This window comes from Myotis brandtii, unplaced genomic scaffold (assembly GCF_000412655.1).
Source record: "Myotis brandtii unplaced genomic scaffold, ASM41265v1 scaffold8, whole genome shotgun sequence".
Lineage (NCBI taxonomy): Eukaryota > Metazoa > Chordata > Mammalia > Chiroptera > Vespertilionidae > Myotis > Myotis brandtii.
This window is the reverse complement of record NW_005371219.1, coordinates 1713250-1732088: the sequence shown is the minus strand read 5'-3', so window position 1 is coordinate 1732088 and position 18839 is coordinate 1713250. Positions and strand designations below refer to the sequence as shown.

The 18839-nt window shown below is 36.3% G+C and overlaps 1 protein-coding gene across 7 annotated transcripts in view; it reads right to left on the bottom strand.

The window, feature by feature from the left end:
* STXBP5 (syntaxin binding protein 5 (tomosyn)) overlaps window positions 1-18839 on the bottom strand; it is a 157778-nt gene that overhangs the window by 109436 nt on the left and 29503 nt on the right. For 6 of the 7 annotated variants that reach the window (XM_014531295.1, XM_014531296.1, XM_014531298.1 and 3 more), the window contains exons 2-5: window positions 17233-17314; window positions 13679-13779; window positions 4582-4716; window positions 1594-1657 (exon numbers count right to left, since the gene is read on the bottom strand). In XM_014531295.1, the coding sequence (XP_014386781.1) occupies window positions 1594-1657; window positions 4582-4604 (87 nt within the window). In that variant the 5' untranslated portion in view covers window positions 4605-4716; window positions 13679-13779; window positions 17233-17314. Of the gene's footprint in view, window positions 1-1593; window positions 1658-4581; window positions 4717-13678; window positions 13780-17232; window positions 17315-18839 lie in introns of those variants that run through there. The other variant, XM_014531297.1, reaches the window with a different exon arrangement.

Here is an 18839-nt window from a genome sequence, read left to right as displayed (position 1 = left end):
CTAGGACAGTGATGGTGAACCTTTTGAGCTCGGCGTGTCAGCATTTTGAAAAACCCTAACTTAACTCTGGTGCCGTGTCACATATAGAAATTTTTTGATATTTGCAACCATAGTAAAACAAAGATTTATATTTTTGATATTTATTTTATATATTTAAATGCCATTTAACAAAGAAAAATCAACCAAAAAATGAGTTCGCGTGTCACCTCTGACACGCGTGTCATAGGTTCGCCATCACTGGCCTAAGGCAATGGAAACTAAAGAGAAAATAAACAAATGGGACTACATCAAAATAAAAAGCTTCTGCACAGCAAAAGAAACCATCAATAAAACAACAAGAAAGCCCAATGCATGGGAGAACATATTTACCAATGTTATCTCCAATAAGGGTTTAATCTCCAACAATTACAGGGAATATACACAACTTAACAAAAGGAAGATAAACAACCCAATCAAAAAATAGGCAACGGATACTTTTCTAAAGAAGACCAAGAGACATATGAAAATATGCTCAAAGTCATGAATCATACGAGAGATGCAAATCAAAACTATGAGGTACCATCTCACACCTGTCAGAATGACTATCATCAACAAATCAACAAACAAGTGCTGGTGAGGATGCGGAGAAAAAGGAACCCTCGTGCACTGCTGGTGGGAATGCAGACTGGTACAGCCACTGTGGAAAACAGTATGGAGTTTCCTCAAAAAACTAAAAATGGAACTCCCATTTGACCCAATGATCCCACTTCTAGGAATATATCCCAAGAAACTAGAAACACCAATCAGAAAGGATATATGCACCCCTATGATCATAGCAGCACAATTTACAATAGCTAAGATTTGGAAACAGCCTAAGTGCCCATCAGCAGATGAGTAGATTAAACAACTGTGGTGCATCTACACAATGGAATACTACGCTGCTATAAAAAGGAACTCCTACCATTTCCAACAGCATGGATGGAACTGGAGAGCATTATGCTAAGCGAAATAAATCAGTTGGAGAAATATAAATATCACATGATCTTACTCATTTGTGGAATATAATGAACAACATAAACTGATGGACAAAAAGAGAACCAGAGACAGAGAATCATTGATCAGACCATCAAACCTCAGAGGGAAGGTAGAGGAGGGTGTGGGGAAGGGGGAGAGATCAACCACAGACAATCTATTTATAAAGAAAAATTTAGGGAAGATAAGATATAGAAACAACTCTAACATGTGATTTTATAGTAACTGCTACAAAAACTGTATAAATAAAGTGCTAAAAAGAATTCAAAACCAAAAGAAAACAGTTTTTGTGAGGATTATGAGAAAATCTGGGAAAATATTTTAAATGAGCCAAAAATAAGTTACTAACCTTTAATTGCTTCTATTAAACTTAACTTGTTTTAGGGTTCTTTTGTTGTTGTTCTTTAAAATTGTAAATTATTCCAATTCTTTCACTTTTTGTTCATAATGTACAAACAAGGGATATAACCTTTGTTAGTAACCTCAACTTTGCAAGGTGTGTCTTGAATAGTTTGCATATTAAAAAAATACCAAAATTCATACATTTAGGTTAATAAATATATGTTTTAGAAAAAATTCTACCTTTCCTTCATCCATTGGATTATCACTTATATGGACAATAGGTCCTGGATGAGACTTAGATGACCTAAAAAAGAAAAAGTTAATAAGATTTTTTTGTGTCAGCTAAAATTTTCAATACAATTATATATTCATCACAGTAAGAATAATGAATGAAAAATAAAGATATATTTATAAAAGATATAAATGTTTCAGTAAGTGATCAATAACAGATATTTAGCTCTTAACATGAATCGAAATAGAAATAAAAAAACATAGTGATTGTTAAGTTGATATAAGTAAGCAAAATTTACAATTAATTAATTTGGATAAACATAAGTACTTTGTGTATAGAAAAGAATCTTCAATTTAGTATTATAGCACAGAAAATCTATTCTCATGGTAGAATTCTCAGAGTTAATATTTTTAAATAAAGCAGCATCTAAAATATTGCAATCTTATTTTACTTAAATCTAGCCTCCAATTAGGGCATCTTATCCAGTTCCATAGTTAGACAAAAAGTAGGAAAAATTATATTATCTTAAAAAAAAAATCAACAAAAGTAATGCCACCTATACTTGCTCAGAAAAAAATAAGTCATGCAGATAAAAATGTAGCTGAACTGAGGCCTATACTGCATGAATAAGCACTTCTCTATTCATAAACTCCAGGGTTGAAAGACCAGTCAACTTCATGAGAGCCATTTGTGAAACCACACAGACACCTACACCAGAACTACCCACCAGATGCTGTGGTCAACTCAAACAACAGACCAAGAAAACCCACACCTTGCATCAAGGGACTGGTATTTATATATATAAAAGGCTAATATGCAAAGTGTACCCTCGGGAGTTCGACCATGAGACCAGTTCGATTGCTCGCTATGACATGCACTGACCACCAGGGGGCAGCGCGGGACATGGCGGGTGACCAGCAGCGGTGGCGGGGCACTGAAGGAGCAAGGAAAGGAGGAGGTGGAGAGGTGGGGAGGACCGTGCAGTGGCGGCACGAGTGGTGAGGGAAGGAGGAGGAGGGGAGGCAGGGAGGCAGGGTGAACTGTGCGGTGGGGGTACGCGAGTGGCGAGGGAAGTAGGAGGCGGGGAGGTGGGGATACAGAGAACTGCGCGGTGGTGTGCAGGCAGCGAGGAAAGAAGAAAGTGTGGAGGTGGAGAGGCGGGGAGGCGGGGATTCTGATCGGCCCTGATTGCTGGCCAGGCCTAGGGACCCCATGCATGAATTTTGTGCACAGGGCCTCTAGTATGATAATAATGTTCCTGCCACAAGAAGGAAAACCAGGCTTGATACGCTATTACAGCTACACACACTAGTTAAAAGAGATGCCACAAATTTATCACCATGTCAAAGTGATATAAAGTTGTGGAGTGTAAAAATTTAGATCTATTTGTTTAAAAAGAAAAACAAAACAAAACAAAATGAAAATGAATCTTGCTGATTTTCATAAATTTTTATGTCTAAATTAGGTAAGAAAAAAAAACAGAGATAAGATGTAAAGATAAGATTCTAAGACAAGAGTGAAAAGTTAGAACTAAAAGTTAAAATCCTTAAGGCCCTTTAGCTCATCCAGTTTTTGTTGTTGCTATTGTAAAATGAAAACAATCATCACTATATCAAAATTAAGGAAAACTGTCAAATTAATTTTGCAGTGTTACATGGCAAACATTTAGACTACATTTGCTAATTTTTAAAATACTAGAGGCCCGGTGCACGAAATTTGTGCACAGGATGGGGGTTGTCCCTGAGCCCGGCCTGTACCCTCTCCAATCTGGGATATCCCTCTCACAATCCAGGACCGCTGGCTCCTAACCGCTTGCCTGCCTGCCTGCCTGCCTGATTGCACCCTAACCGCTCCCCTACTGGCCTGATTGATGCCTAACTGCTCCCCTGCCAGCCTGATTTCGCCCACAACTGTCCTCCCCTGCCAGCCCGATCACCCACAACTGTCCTCCCCTGCCGGCCCGATCACCCCCAACTGTCCTCTCCTGCCGGCCTGATCGCCCCCAACTGCCCTCCCCTGCTGCTCTAATCGCCCCCAACTGTCCTCCCCTGCTGCTCTAATCGCCCCCAACTGCCCTCCCCTGCTGCTCTAATCGCCCCCAACTGTCCTCTCCTGCCGGCCTGATCGCCCACAACTGCCCTCTCCTGCCTCGACCCACCTCCTCCACTGGGACCCGCCTCCTCTGCACAAGGCAGCGGAGATGCCGGGACCGGCCTCCTCCGCGCCGCGCGGAGTCATTGGGACCCCCAGGCCTCACCACACGGAGCGGCCACTGGGCCCTGCCTCCGCTGTGCGTGCAGCCATCTTTGTGGCGGCCATCTTGTGACAACGTCACGCACGAGGGCTCGAGGACCACCTAGGCTTTTATTAGTATAGATAACAAGTAGTAGTTTAGATCAGTGTTTTACAAACATCTGTGGCAACACATTAGTGAGTCATAAAATCAATTTAGTGAGGTATGACAAGCATATAAAATAAAAAGAATTACAAGATTAAAAAAATAGAGCACTCATGGACATGGATGTGGACATGATTGTGGGGGTGGGGTGGGTAGAGATGCAGGAGGGCAGAGGAGATAAATGGTGATGAAAGAAAAAAGATAAAAAGAAGACTGTTTTCACCTAATAAGAATAATTTTTTATTAAACTTGTGCTACAGTTTATACATATGTGAACACATGCATATATAATAAGTGTGTATATATATCTATAGTTGTTTGTATGGAAAATAATACAATAATTGATAAATAATAATAAAAGGAAATAATATTTGTTTCATATACTCACAACTATAACCCTACTTTTGCCCACCCCTATATATAAAGTATTTAAATGTACAAAGTACCAACAGGACAATACTTACAAAAGACTAATCTATATTTAATATCAAGAATGTCTGACAGATATTTAATTCAATATGAATTTAATGACTAGCTATTATAAAATATCAGCTATGGTACTGATACTTTTAGATATATAAGATTTGCTCAAACTCACAGTTCAATGGCTTTATTCCACATAATGACGTAGCCTGAGAGTGTGAAGGACTCCACATTGACAATATGTATGTTACCTCGTTCAGTGCCCACATAGAGCCATTTACTCTGGAAAGGCAAATGGCAAAATGTAACCCTGCAAGAGAACATATATTTAAAGAAATTTTTAAAGATGCCTGGTATATTTTATTAATTGTATTAAAGAGTTAATCATGATATATGTAACTTACGAAAAGCAAAAAATGATATACAACCATTGTGAATATTTAATTATATTATAAGCCATCAAACTTATCTACTCATTATGATTAATATTTAATTATGCTAATTAAACTTACGCTTATTCAAAGGCCTTACAGTAAATAGACAGCATGGCATGATAGAAAGAAGACAAGTTTGAAGTTAGAGCAGTTATCCTTCAGTATCCTTGAGGGATCCTGCAACCAATTCCCTGAGGATACCAAAATCCATGGTTGACCTTATATAAAATGGCACATTTGTGTATAACCTACACAAATTATCTTGTATATTTTAAATCATCTCTAGATTACTTATAATACTTAACAATGTAAATGCTATGTAAATGGCTATTATACCGTATTGTTTAGAGAATAACAAGAAAAAAAGTCTGTACATGTTCAGTACTGATGCAACAACCATTGTAGGCCTTTTTCTTTCCCAAATATTTTAGATCTGCAGTTGGCTGAATCTGCAGATGTAAAACCTGTGGATACAGAACCTATGGATACATAGGGCCAACTATATGTTTCAAATTTGTTTCACATCATCCACTAACTGTGTTACTTTAGGCACATCCAGATTTAACCTTTAAGCAACAAACTATGAGTAGAATACCCACATCACCCCCAGGTACTACTATATTCCTCAGGAGTTATTAAACACTAGTATCTCTCAGGATCTGTGCAAAATGGTCTTCCCATGTTCTTCTTCAGTTCAAATACCACCTTCACTCAAATTGATATCCCAGTATTTCCACTTGTCTATCAGGCTTGCCTTGTAAGACAGGGTCTACTCTCTTCACTAATTTGTAAGCCCCTGGAAGGGCAGAGATCCTCTGTACTCAGGCTGAGACAATGCTATTGGAATATAACTAACAATCACCCCTATGTCCTGATTATATGATAGGACTTCATTGACAAATTATAATAATTTACATGCATGTATTAAATTTTACCATTATCCCAACAATTTCAAACATATTCTATATCAGCTCATTTGATTTCAAGGCAAAGAATGGAAAATATCTTGTCTTTTTAGTAGTACTTTAAAAAAAAAAGGTAGTATGTTATGAAAACATATAATCCTCATCTTTTCAGATTCTAATTGTGTCTCTCAAAATAGACTATTTAAATGTCGATGAAATAGCACTTAGAATAACACACTGATAATAATGACTGCTAGACTGTTAATACTCAGACTAGGTATTAGGCAAGATATAGCATACAGAAGCTTTGCTGTTCCCATTAACACACAATTTCTATTCCTGAGAATTTTCTAGGTGAAAACATTTATCAAATAAATGTACGTGCAACTCATGGTCTCACTATTTTCTATAGGTAATGCTCATTTAAATAAATACTTAAGGTTAACTATTTTCTATTGGATGTTTTATAAGATAAAGCCATTTTTCTAAAGGATTTATGTATATTTAACAGAGCACAGAAATGCCTACTGACTCGAAAAATAATTTTATAGTACCTTATTACCTTGCAAAGTAGAAAGTTCACAGTGCCATTCTGAAAACTTTAGAACTATTTAGGTTTCAGAATTCAGAACTTTCTAGATTTTAGAACGGTACATAATCCATATTTTATATATTACTGAATATGGGGCTAGCATCTCATAAACACTGAATATTTTTGAGATATAAATTTAGACAGTTTATTTTTTAATTGATATAATTTCCATATAACATTATATTAGTTTTAAATGTACAACATAATGATTCTATGTATGTGTATATTGTGAAATGATCACCACAATAAGTCTAGCTAACATCATCACCACACATGCAGTTAGATATTTTCTTGGGATGAGTACTTTGAAGATTTATTCTCTTAGCAACTTTCATATATGCAATACAGTATTATTAACTATAGTCACTGGAAGTTTCTTAAAAAATTAAACATACATCCACAATATGATCAGCCCACTCCATTCCTATGTCTTTACTTAAAGAAAGGAAAGCATATGCCTATAACAAGACATAAAAATATTTATGGCAGCTTTGTAATAGCCAAAAACTGGAAACAATCCCAAATGTCCATGTCCATCAACAAGCAAATGGGTGAACAAACTGTGTTATATACTTAGAATACTATTCACAGGTAAAAAAACAAAACAACAACAAAAAAAACACACTACTGGTACATGCAACAACATTGATGAATTTCCAAATTCTTAGGATGATTTAAAAAAGCCAGAAATACAAGGATGTGTTGTATGATTCCATTTACATATTATTTATATGCAATAGAAAATGCAAACTTATCTGTTGTAACAGGAAACAGATTGTTGGTTTCCTGGTGATTACTGGGGTAAAGACTCATAACGGACAGAGAAGGGAAATTCCTGTTCAAAATGGTGAAAGGTGGAAGGTAAAAAGAAGTCACTGGTCCATAACGGTTTTGAAATCAAATTGGGAAATGTTGGATTTTTCTTAATTAGGTTTCAAGACCTGGGAATAGTCCTGTGTGGCTCTCAGCTCCATGCTCTTAATCATCCTTCCTTTTTCATAAAAGGCAGCATTTGTTTGCAGCTGAGGACTTTTATCAGCCTGCGCCTGGCAGCAGCCTCCTTTCATTTTGTTCTCTCTCTGGCTCTTTCAACCCTAGCTAGCAATGTTTCTGCTATAAAATTTTCTGAAGAAACTTGTGAGTCTTAAATTTCACTGGGTTTTACTATATTAGACAAAAATCACACCCACAAATCTTTCTGAGACAATTTCTTCTGTATGTTGGCTCCTATTGAGAGACCTGAAGGTTGATATTCTTAAGCTTCCTAGAGGCTCTCTGGTTTGGTTGAGTGGATCTGTGGAGGCACACACATAACCTCTTAAAAGAGTCCTTTTGTGTGACTAAACACTCTGACCTTTTGGTCTTTAGATTTTTAGTAAAACACTGTACAGCCACACCCTCATGTTTTTCTCTATGCCACATTTTCCGAAGCAATCTTTTAGCCAGATATATCAGGGTGATAATTTCCTAAATTATCAAAAGTCTTGGATCCTTTAATAATTCTTCCCTCAATTTTTTCTCTTTTAGCATCCTATATTCCTATATAATAAAAGCATAGGTGGCGTCACGTGTGACGCCGCCACAAGATGGCCACCACAAGATGGCCGGCAGGGGAGGGCATTTGTGGGCGATCAGGCCGGCAGGGGACAGCCTCCTTTCATTTTGTTCTCTCTCTGGCTCTTTCAACCCTAGCTAGCAATGTTTCTGCTATAAAATTTTCTGAAGAAACTTGTGAGTCTTAAATTTCACTGGGTTTTACTATATTAGACAAAAATCACACCCACAAATCTTTCTGAGACAATTTCTTCTGTATGTTGGCTCCTATTGAGAGACCTGAAGGTTGATATTCTTAAGCTTCCTAGAGGCTCTCTGGTTTGGTTGAGTGGATCTGTGGAGGCACACACATAACCTCTTAAAAGAGTCCTTTTGTGTGACTAAACACTCTGACCTTTTGGTCTTTAGATTTTTAGTAAAACACTGTACAGCCACACCCTCATGTTTTTCTCTATGCCACATTTTCCGAAGCAATCTTTTAGCCAGATATATCAGGGTGATAATTTCCTAAATTATCAAAAGTCTTGGATCCTTTAATAATTCTTCCCTCAATTTTTTCTCTTTTAGCATCCTATATTCCTATATAATAAAAGCATAGGTGGCGTCACGTGTGACGCCGCCACAAGATGGCCACCACAAGATGGCCGGCAGGGGAGGGCATTTGTGGGCGATCAGGCCGGCAGGGGAGGGCAGTTGGGGGAAAACAGGCCAGCAGGGGAGGGCACTTGTGAGCGACCAGGCCTGAAGGGGAGGGCAGTTAGGGGCGATCAGGCCTGCAGGGGAGGGCAGTTGGGTGTGACCAGGCTGGCAGGGGAGGGCAGTTGGGGGCGACCAGGCCTGAAGGGGTGGGCAGTTGGGAGCAATCAAGCCAGCAAGGGAGGGCAGTTGGGGGCAACCACACCAGCAGGGGAGGGCAGTTTGGGGTGGTCGGGCCAGCAGGGGAGGGCAGTTAGGGGTGATCGGGCCGGCAGGGGAGCGGTTAGGGGGCAATCAGGCTGGCAGGCAGAAGCAGTTAGGGGCGATCAGGTAGGCAGGCAGGCGAGCAGCTAGGAACTAGTAGTCCCGGATTGTGGGATCGGGCCTAAACCGACAGATGGACATTCCCCAAAGGGTCCCAAATTGTAAAGGGTGCAGGCCGGGCTGAGGACAACCACCCCTCCCCCGGCCCTGTGCATGAATTTCATGCACCGGGCCTCTAGTTTTATTATAAAGTAAAAAAAAAATTCAGATTGTACCTTCAACCCTCTCTTTGGAAATCTCAATATGTTATTCACTTACATATTGTGCAGGAAATACTTCTAATAAACTTTCTGCCACTACATAACAAGGAACCAATTCCTCCAGTTTCCAAAAACATGTTCCTTCTCCCTCTGAGCTCTCACTGGCAGCAATCTCCATGTCAAGTGTTCTACAAACACTTGTTCAAATTTAGGGCAATTTAGGCTTTTCTGTAATGCTCCTCAAAAATTCTTCCAACCTCCAGCCATGACCTGGTTGCAGAGATTTCCACATTTTCAGGTATTCCATACAGCAGCATCCCACTTCTGGGTACCAAAATCTGTATTAGATTTTTACTGCTGAGTAACAATTACCACTAACTTAATAGCTTAGGACAACACCCCCTTTTCAATCTCAGTTTCTGTAGGTCAGAAGTTCAAGCACTGCATGACTGGGTTCTCTACTCAGGGTCTTAAAAGGCTGAAATCCAGGTTATTAACCAGCCTTGAAGATCTGGGGAAGAACAGCTCTCAAACTTACCCAGGCTTCTAATCAAATTCAGTTTCTTGAGATTGTAAGACTGAATTTCCCTTGCTATGAATCTCTCTCATGCTCTGAATCTTTGTCATGAAGAGAGCAGGACCTTTTAAAGGCATAATTGATTAAGTCAGGCCCACTAAGGACAATCTCCTAATCGTAAAGTCAACTAATACAGACCTCAATTAATCTACAAAATGTCTTTAGACTAGTGTTTGTTTGAATAACCAGAAGCAGAAATTTTGGGACCCATTTTAGAATTCTGCCTACCACACATACATAGTTAGGAATAGATGTGTTGAGTTATAATGATATATGTAAACGCTACCAAAAATTTTTCCAAAGTGATTGTAATGCTTAAAACTTCCACTAGTAGGTTATGAAAAGTTACAGTGGTGTCACATTCAAGCCAACATTTTTGCCATTCTGATGGATGTGAGTGTATCTAGTAGTTTGCATTTTCCTGATGACTATTGTCTTCTTTTAAAAGAAGCCAGGATATTAAAAAATAAAAAGTTGAAAAAGATGGGGTTAATTATTCTATCATGTGTTTTTAACATAAACTTCTAAAATGGCATCCATCCATATTGTTTATAGTTACTATATGTCTGGGTCTTTGCTTTAACATAAATTATTCAAGCATTTTATTCATCTTTGTTATTTCAACCCCTATCATAATCCCTGGTACACAGAAGGTATCTCATATTTGGTGAACTGAACTTAATTTACCTTTTCATTTCCAAATGTGAAGCACTGCTTCCATTCTATATTCCTCCTAAGCCAACCAATGATTTTATAGTCCTTTCAGCAGTCTAAGACATAATTTGCCTGAGCCAGCATTGCATTAATACTTACAGGAACAAAATACAGGAGTGGGCAAAAGTAGGCTTACAGTTGTGTGTACATGCAACAGTTTATTCTTGTATTATCATTAATTATTATATGATTTATTTGTATTACAATTCTAAACTTACTTCTGTCCACCCCTGTATGCCCTACCTCTATTTAAAATTAATCTACTTAGTTTTCCTACCCAAAACAAAGTGTTTCCATTCATTACTTTGTCTTTAGTGTTTTTCACAAGACTTAGCTCCTGTTGATAGACAGAGCTAAATTGCTCTTATATTCACCTTTGATTATATAACCCCTCCTTCCATATAACCCTTTTATACCCGAGTACATTTTAAGGCCCTTGTGCAACCAGACTAATCTCTTTCAATGTCTCTCCCAATTTCCTTGCCAGAATTGCTTAGTTGTTATATATAATTTTTTTCTAGGAAGTTATCGAACATTTCCTAACCATCTTTCCTTTTACAGAATCAAGGTCATCAAATCACAATTGTCTTTCCTCAAACACAGATTTTTTTTCTTCCTAAATTTTGTCTCGGTGCGTGGTTCTCTATACCTAGAATACCCAAGGTGACTCATCATTTCCATATCACCAACAAATTATTTTTGTAGATTAGAATTAGGTCCAGAGAAATAGATCCCTCTATCTACCTTCCTACCAGGCCTGGAAACCATTCCATTCCTGTGCTCCAGACTTGAATCTCATCCCACCAAATTGCTCTCATGTCTAATGCTTGTACACTTGTCATTACGTTGCTTTCAAAGAAAAATATTTTGCTGATGTGACTCAATTAGCACAAAAACTGTAATTCTAGGTCTTTGATTTGTTTCAATATTATGATTAATTTTTTTCTTGCACAGAAGTATGTGCAGTGAATTAATTCAAAATCTTGGGAAGACCTGTATACATTTTCTAAGGGTTGGTATCTAGCCAAATACTCTTTTACAGCTATGCTCTATTCATGTGCACTGTGCAAATTATAAGCTTCATACATATGCAAAGTACAATATTTAGGTAGTATTATAATGAGAGTATAATGGAATAAATTAGTTTCTGTTCCTACATTAACTTATTTATGCTACTTAGAAAATCTGATGCCAGGGAAGCAGTCAGTTCCTGAAGTGCCTTATACTAGTAGGCACCAACTCTCCCACTGCTGTGTAGGTATCTGAATGAAGTGCTCCACTTGCCAAACAGTTTTGTTCTTAAGAGGACTTTGGACATTAATGCTTCATTAATTAGGATGTAATTTTGATTACTAATGTATTCCATGTAATACTCTATTTTCCTAATCATAAGTTCATGGTGCTTGCATGCTCATTTTATTATATAATAAAATAGTTATATCTATTATCAAATAAAAGAGCTGTGAATCAGAGTACTATAAATGAACTGTAAATCAGGGTTAGAATAAAGGAAAAATATTTATCTTTAAAATGAGTATATTAATTTCAATATAGACTCAGATGTTCAGGTGTCTAACATATTTATGGTGAAAAAATTATATTCTCTGAAACTGCACAAAGAAATTTTTCTGGACCTCTGAGAATAAATAATTTATGTGAAAGTGCTTTATAATCAATAAGGAATTACATAATTAAGAGATATAATTATTAGAGAATAGTAGTGGGATTTAAATGAGAAAGCCCACATATATAATTAAGTCTTCAGCCTTCAAATGCTTCATATATTGTTATTTAAAAACTGTTATGCAAAAATTTAACATTCTAACTCAAGGTAACGGAAAAAAGACTAGCAGATAGTTGTAGTTGCTTATAAACCCATGACTTCCTCCCAAATAAACTTCCTTTAAAGGGAAAAATAAAGTAGTAGCCAAATGAAACATGATCTAATAAGGCAATTACCAGAAAGAATTTGCTTGCCAAACTCTAAATTTCGACATAAACAACCAACCTCTTCTTTACAGATATAAACCCAAAGTGCATAATAACAAGGTTCCCCAATATCAAGCAAAAAGGAAGGAGATCATATTAGTTTCCTAGGGATGCTATATCAAATTACCACAAATTAAGTGGCTTAAAACAATAGAAATTTGTTCTCTTCGAGTTCCAGAGGCTAGCCACCAGAAATCAAGATGTCAGCAGGCCATGCTTGCTTTGAAGGCTGAGATAGAATGTGTTCCATGCTTCTCTCCTAGCTTCTGGTATTGCCTTGGCTTGTAGATGCATCACTTCAACCCTATCCCTGTCATGCTGCAGTGTTCTCCCTGTGTGTCTATCTCTCTTCTCCTCTTCTTATAAGGCCAACACTCATATTAGATAAGGCCCACCTTAATAACTTCATATTAACTTGCTTATACCCACAAAGACCCTATTTCCAAGTAAGATTCCATTCACAAGTACTGGAGGTTCAGAATTCAATACATCTTTTGGGGGACACAATTCAATCTATAACAGGGGATGGGGCAGTAAAGGCCATGCCTCCAAGGTTGCAGAGGATTGAGATGATGTAGCTACTACTACTGGCAAATTATTTCTTATGGTTTAAATTGTATAACAAATAAATCCCTAATAAGAGATAAACCTTAAAAAAAAGAGAGAGATAAACCTGGCAATTGGCATAATAAGCTACATTCTAGTCAAAGCACAAACACACAAGTCATATGAGAGATTTCTGTGATCAAGTTGTTCTACTCTACACGTATCTCATAGATATATTCATATATGTGGATAAATACTTACATGTAACAATATTACAACACAGCAAAATGAATAGCAGACAGAAAATGATATAAATCCACTAATAACAAAGATTGACTGAATAACTTATGGTACTTCCATACAATGGAGTATCATGCAGTTACGAAATGACTAAGGGAGATTTAAATGTGCCAATATGAAACAATCTATCAGATAAAGTTACAGAAAGTATATACAATGTCTTCCCTCTTATGCAAAAACAGAAGCTGCACAGAGATCTCAGCTTATATACACAGACTGCCAGGATTTCTAAAAGGACCCAAAAGAAATGTGTGTGGTTGCCTCTGGAGAGGAAGATGGGTCTGAAAAGGGAAAAAAAAACTTGTTTTCACTGGATATCCTCTGAAGTTTTTAATTATTTTTTAGATTGTGCGTAAAGTCCATCACAGAAAAATAAAATCAAAGAATAAAATTCAAAGAAAATAGCAAATATCCTATATAAAGGAAAACAGAGATTCTTACCTTTCTCTACAAAATTTAAGTGAATGGAGTATGGCAGGTCTCTTTTGACGTAAATTCCATAAATGTAAGGTATCATCAGCCAAGGCACTCACAAGAGCTCCCTTAAAAATAAAGTGTAATATATTTTATATAGAACACAATTTACAAATATTAAAGGTACTAAGGAGCTGCCAAAAAATATCCTTCCCAAATTTCTAAACTTTCTGCAAATAGATTTAGTTCTGACAAACATTTGCCCCACCCAAATTCTAAACAACAGATGCAAAACTGTGTGTTGTGTACTTATGCACACAATATGTGTAAAAGAAGTTTTAACTTCTTCAATAAAGTATAACTTAGTATCTTAAACTAAAAATATAATAGGATCTATTTGGATATTATGGTTCATTACTAGCTATGTAAAATTAGAGGCCAGACTACATATAAGTTACTTGGTCAATACTATACATATCTCCTTAACTAAAAGAGCAAAATATGATATGAGGTAACCTTCCAGTTTTATTTGGCTTAAGACAAATCCTATAAATGTGCTATGCCTAGATCATAATTCTACTACTAGAATAAGGAAAATAAAGATTGCATTCAGCACACTGTAATTTCAATGTCCAAAGGGTTGAAAAAAACGAACTAATTTAGAAAGTTGAAACATCTAATACTATTAAATACTATTAAGTATGGAGAAAAAATTCGATGGCATTATATGAAGATCATGCAGGGCACTCAGTCTCATCCCAGATCTGACAAATCAGAATTTTTAGAGCAAGTACCTATGCAGGTGTAGTTTTCTTAAAAATTTCCAGAAGTGATTCTGATGTGTAAATAGACTTAAGTCTCTAGACTAAGACTGATTAATTAAGACATATGTTTTTTCTCAAAAGAGTAAGATACTCTTCTACATTGAGAGAATAAGGCAAAAGATGCAACATGAAGAATTTATATTAATTTCAAAAAAGATTTGTAATTCCAATCCTTCAGATTATTATGAGAAATCTTAAAATCTCCTTCTTAAAATAAGAAGAGTTTCTCATTTATCTAAGAAAATTATAATAGCTCTGAAGACAAACTTTACATAAGTGATCTCTCCAAATCCTTTTCCACATTTGGAATTTAAGAGGGCTACTCAGTTGTGTAACTCCTAGTGCTACAATGACTATTGGAAAGCAGAAATACATAAAGTCTACATACTCTCACTTTCACCAGAAAGCATCCCCTTATCTATATCACTATGAAGCAGAAAAACTCAAAGGATGCAAAGTATCAAATATTTGTATTCTTCATTCTTATTTCCACTGTAGTTTAAGACTATGTCATCTTCTTTCTCAAGATGTTAGTCCCATCTTAAAATCTCAAGGAAGAAGGGAAGATGTAGAGTCAAAATGGCAATAACAGCTGACCTCCTCCTATTGTGGCTCCTTTATCTATAATTTTTCCAAACTGAAAGCAAATAGCTACTCCCAACTGTCAGATTTCCATAGCCATACTCATTAAATATTCATGTTTTACTAAGTATTTTTTAAAACAATGTCATTTTAAGTACTTAAAGATAGCATTTAAGCATATAATCTAAAACAAAATAGTCATATCACAGAACTGTGATAAATCCTATTGATGAGAAAAGAATCTTTTAATATGAATAATGATAGCATAAACTACTTAAGATTTCTAAAATTTATGTGTATAGGTAATCAAGTTGCAATGTTATTTTGATTGGCTCACGTACTGCTTTAAAAAATAATCAAATAATCTTAACACAAGTGTAAAGGTGGAAAATAGGTGAAAAGTTGCCAGGAATAAGGGACTGAGAGCAGGAGCAGAGGGAGTGTGATTATAAAGGAGGAACCTGAGGACATTCCTTTACAGTGGTGGAAGTGATCTGTATCTTGTCAACAGTGGTCATTACATGAGTCTATTTGTGTGTTAAAACTGCAGGAAACCACACACACACACACACACACACACACACACACACACCCCAAGTGCATGGATAAACTGATGATGAAATCTAAAGGTCTTCTGTAATCTTAAGAGTACTGTTCTTATGTCACTTTTTGGCTTCATATTATACCACTGTTATATAAAATGTTACTATGGGGGAAGCTGGGAGGTGCACAGAGCCTCTCTATTTTGAATCAAAACCAGTCTAATTATTTCAAAACTAGAGGCCCGATGCACGAAATCTGTGCAAGAGTAGGCCTTCCTTCCCCCAGCTTCCAGCCCTCTGGCACCCAGGACCCAGGCTTCCCTTGCAGACCCAGCTTTGTCCGAAGGTTGTCTGGAAGGACATCCAGTCTAATTAGCATATTATGCTTTTATTATAGATAAGAAAATTTTTAAAAAGAAAAAGTAATCTGGGTCCTCAAAAAGAATATGGGTTCGACAACTTTCTATATTCTGATTATTTAAAACACTTTATAATGCTGATCTATGCAGAACCCTGAAGTTTAAGACAAACAAGCAAAAACATGCTTCCTTTGACCCTGAAAAACCTACACATTTGCATATTATTTGGATCATAATTTTGCTGTTTTCTATTGTCACCTTTAGATCTTTGCACCCATCGTGCCTTTTTAAATCCTCTGATATGAACAAAAACATTTATCAAAAGCCAGAGGTACTGAGTAATTTTTTTCTCTCATACACATTTAAGAATTTAGGGGCAAAAATAATGTTCACAAATTATCCTTCTATCTAAAGATAGCAGAGCCTTCTGGAGTAATTTCTCTTTCTTCCTCTTATGACCAGCTTTTTCTGCCTGTCCCTACTTCCAAAAAACATCTATTCTCAGAGTCCAGCAAACATTAAAACCTGCAAACACATTGTTTACTCTGCTGATAAAATGGGGTTTGGTTTCTCTAGCTCCTTCTAAACTTCAAAGTCTATCAAAAAGAAAGATATCACCAATTACTTCAACCAATAAGTGACACAAGAACTTTGGACAATACCAGTTTCTAATGTATTTTGGTTTCCTGGTTGTATTGTAAAACAACTCATTCAAGAAGTACATTTTGTTATTTATAATAAGCTACCATCTTTAAAAAATATTTCAATATAGATTTTTATATGTTCTATAATTTTCAACATCACTAAAATAAAATTTAAATGCAGCACCCTGTACCAAAATGATTTACTTTATACCATTCTATTTGCAACACTGTTTTGAGAAACATCTTACATTATTTATGTAACTATCCACAAAGATGCCTTAACACAGGAGTGGAGGACGTCCGGCCTGTAGGCTGTATTAAGGCCCATGAAATCATTTGGTCTGGCACTCCCAAAGCGTTAGGGTGAGTTAATTAAATGTTTGACCAAATATAGAAGGCTAATTTTTAAGTTGATAATTTTGTATGGCATGTGAATGATGTTATACATATCCAAATGGCCGTTGGCAGAAAAAAGGTTCCCCACCCCTGTCTTACAGTGAATTACTATTATCTCTAACCTATAAGAAATTAGTTTTTGTTCACATATGTCAATATCAATGAAGAAATCTGAAAGACGAGATGTGGCCCTATTTTGTACATAAGTAAGAGAGATTAAAGCAACTCACTAACCTCATTAATCAGGAACTGGAGCTGGATGACTGCAGCTCCACTGTCATGCTGGCAATAACATTCTACTCCTGGACGACCAAAGCTGTCATTAATTCCATTAAGGAGTTTATGCTGTGTGTGGGCTTTTTATAGAAATTGGTAAATTATATAATAGACTCATAAATATTCCAATGACCTGATATTCAATACACGCTAGTTACTGAGGTCGAGATTTAGTGTTAGGTTTACTATGCAACCTAATCAGGTAGTTTCTGCTAAAAACCAGAATGCTCAATGATTACAGGTCTAAAAGAAATAACAGTACTAAAAAAATGCAGCAATATACAGAACCAAGACAATATATACTTTCCTCTGGCCCAAGTTTTTTCTTTCACTTAAAAAGAGAAATAAAGGTAGAGCTTCCAATTTTGCCTAAGTTAGCAAACAAATCTGAAAAGCAGACAAATGTCATTTTGGAATATTGCTCGTAAATAATCTTTTTACAGGCATTGTTCATTCCTGTAATGTCATTTTAAAAGTTTACACTAAAAATATAATGAAGAACCACATAACTATGTTTATAATTGTGCCATGACATTATATCATTAATAAATGTATCAATTTTTACAACAGGCTTGAATATAGATTAAAATGCAAACTTCTATGAGTTTGCATATAATGACTGCAAACACACAGCATTTTTGTGTCAGGCATTATATTAAACAAGTTATATACTTTATATATAGTCTCACCCCATATAAACAGATAAGAAACTGAAGCACAGAGAAATTAAGTAACTTGCCCCAAGTCACACAACTAGAAAGTAGCAGAGGTGGAATCTGAATAAGTACTCTGGCTCCAGTCTACACTCTTCATTAATAAGGTATGCTGTGTAAAGAACAAAACAAAAATCCCAAACACTTACAGAATGTACTACATGCCAGACATTGTTTTATGCTTTTAACCTTCATAACCTTGCAATAAGAAGGTAGACATTTTAACATGCTGCTATACTAATCTACTTTTTACTACTAAATAAATATTAATAGGACATAAAAAGGCAAATCTAAAAATAAAATTTGATAGGATTTAATAAAATTACAGCATTCTTTATACAAATTCACATTCAGGTGTATAGACTATTATACATTCCATTGACACATGTCCTAGGGTTCTTCTTAATTAGAAATAAGTGCAACAATTCCCATTTTCTTTTTTTTTATTAAATCTTTATTGTTCAGATTATTACATTTGTTCCTCTTTTTTCCCCCCATAACTCCCCTCCTCCCAGTTCCCACCCCACCCTCCGCCCTCACTCCCCACCCACTGTCCTCATCCATAGGTGCACGATTTTTGTCCAGTCTCTTCCCGCATCTCCCACACCCCTTTCCCCCCCAAGAATAGTCAGTCCATTCTCTTTCTATGACCCTGATTCTATTACAATCACCAGTTCATTCTGTTCATAAGATTATTTATTCACTTGATTCTTAGATGCACTTGTTGATAGATGCGTATTTGTTGTTCATAATTTGTATCTTTACCTTTTTCTTCTTCTTCCTCTTCTTAAAGGATACCTTTCAGCATGTCATATAATACTGGTTTGGTGGTGATGAACTCCTTTAGCTTTT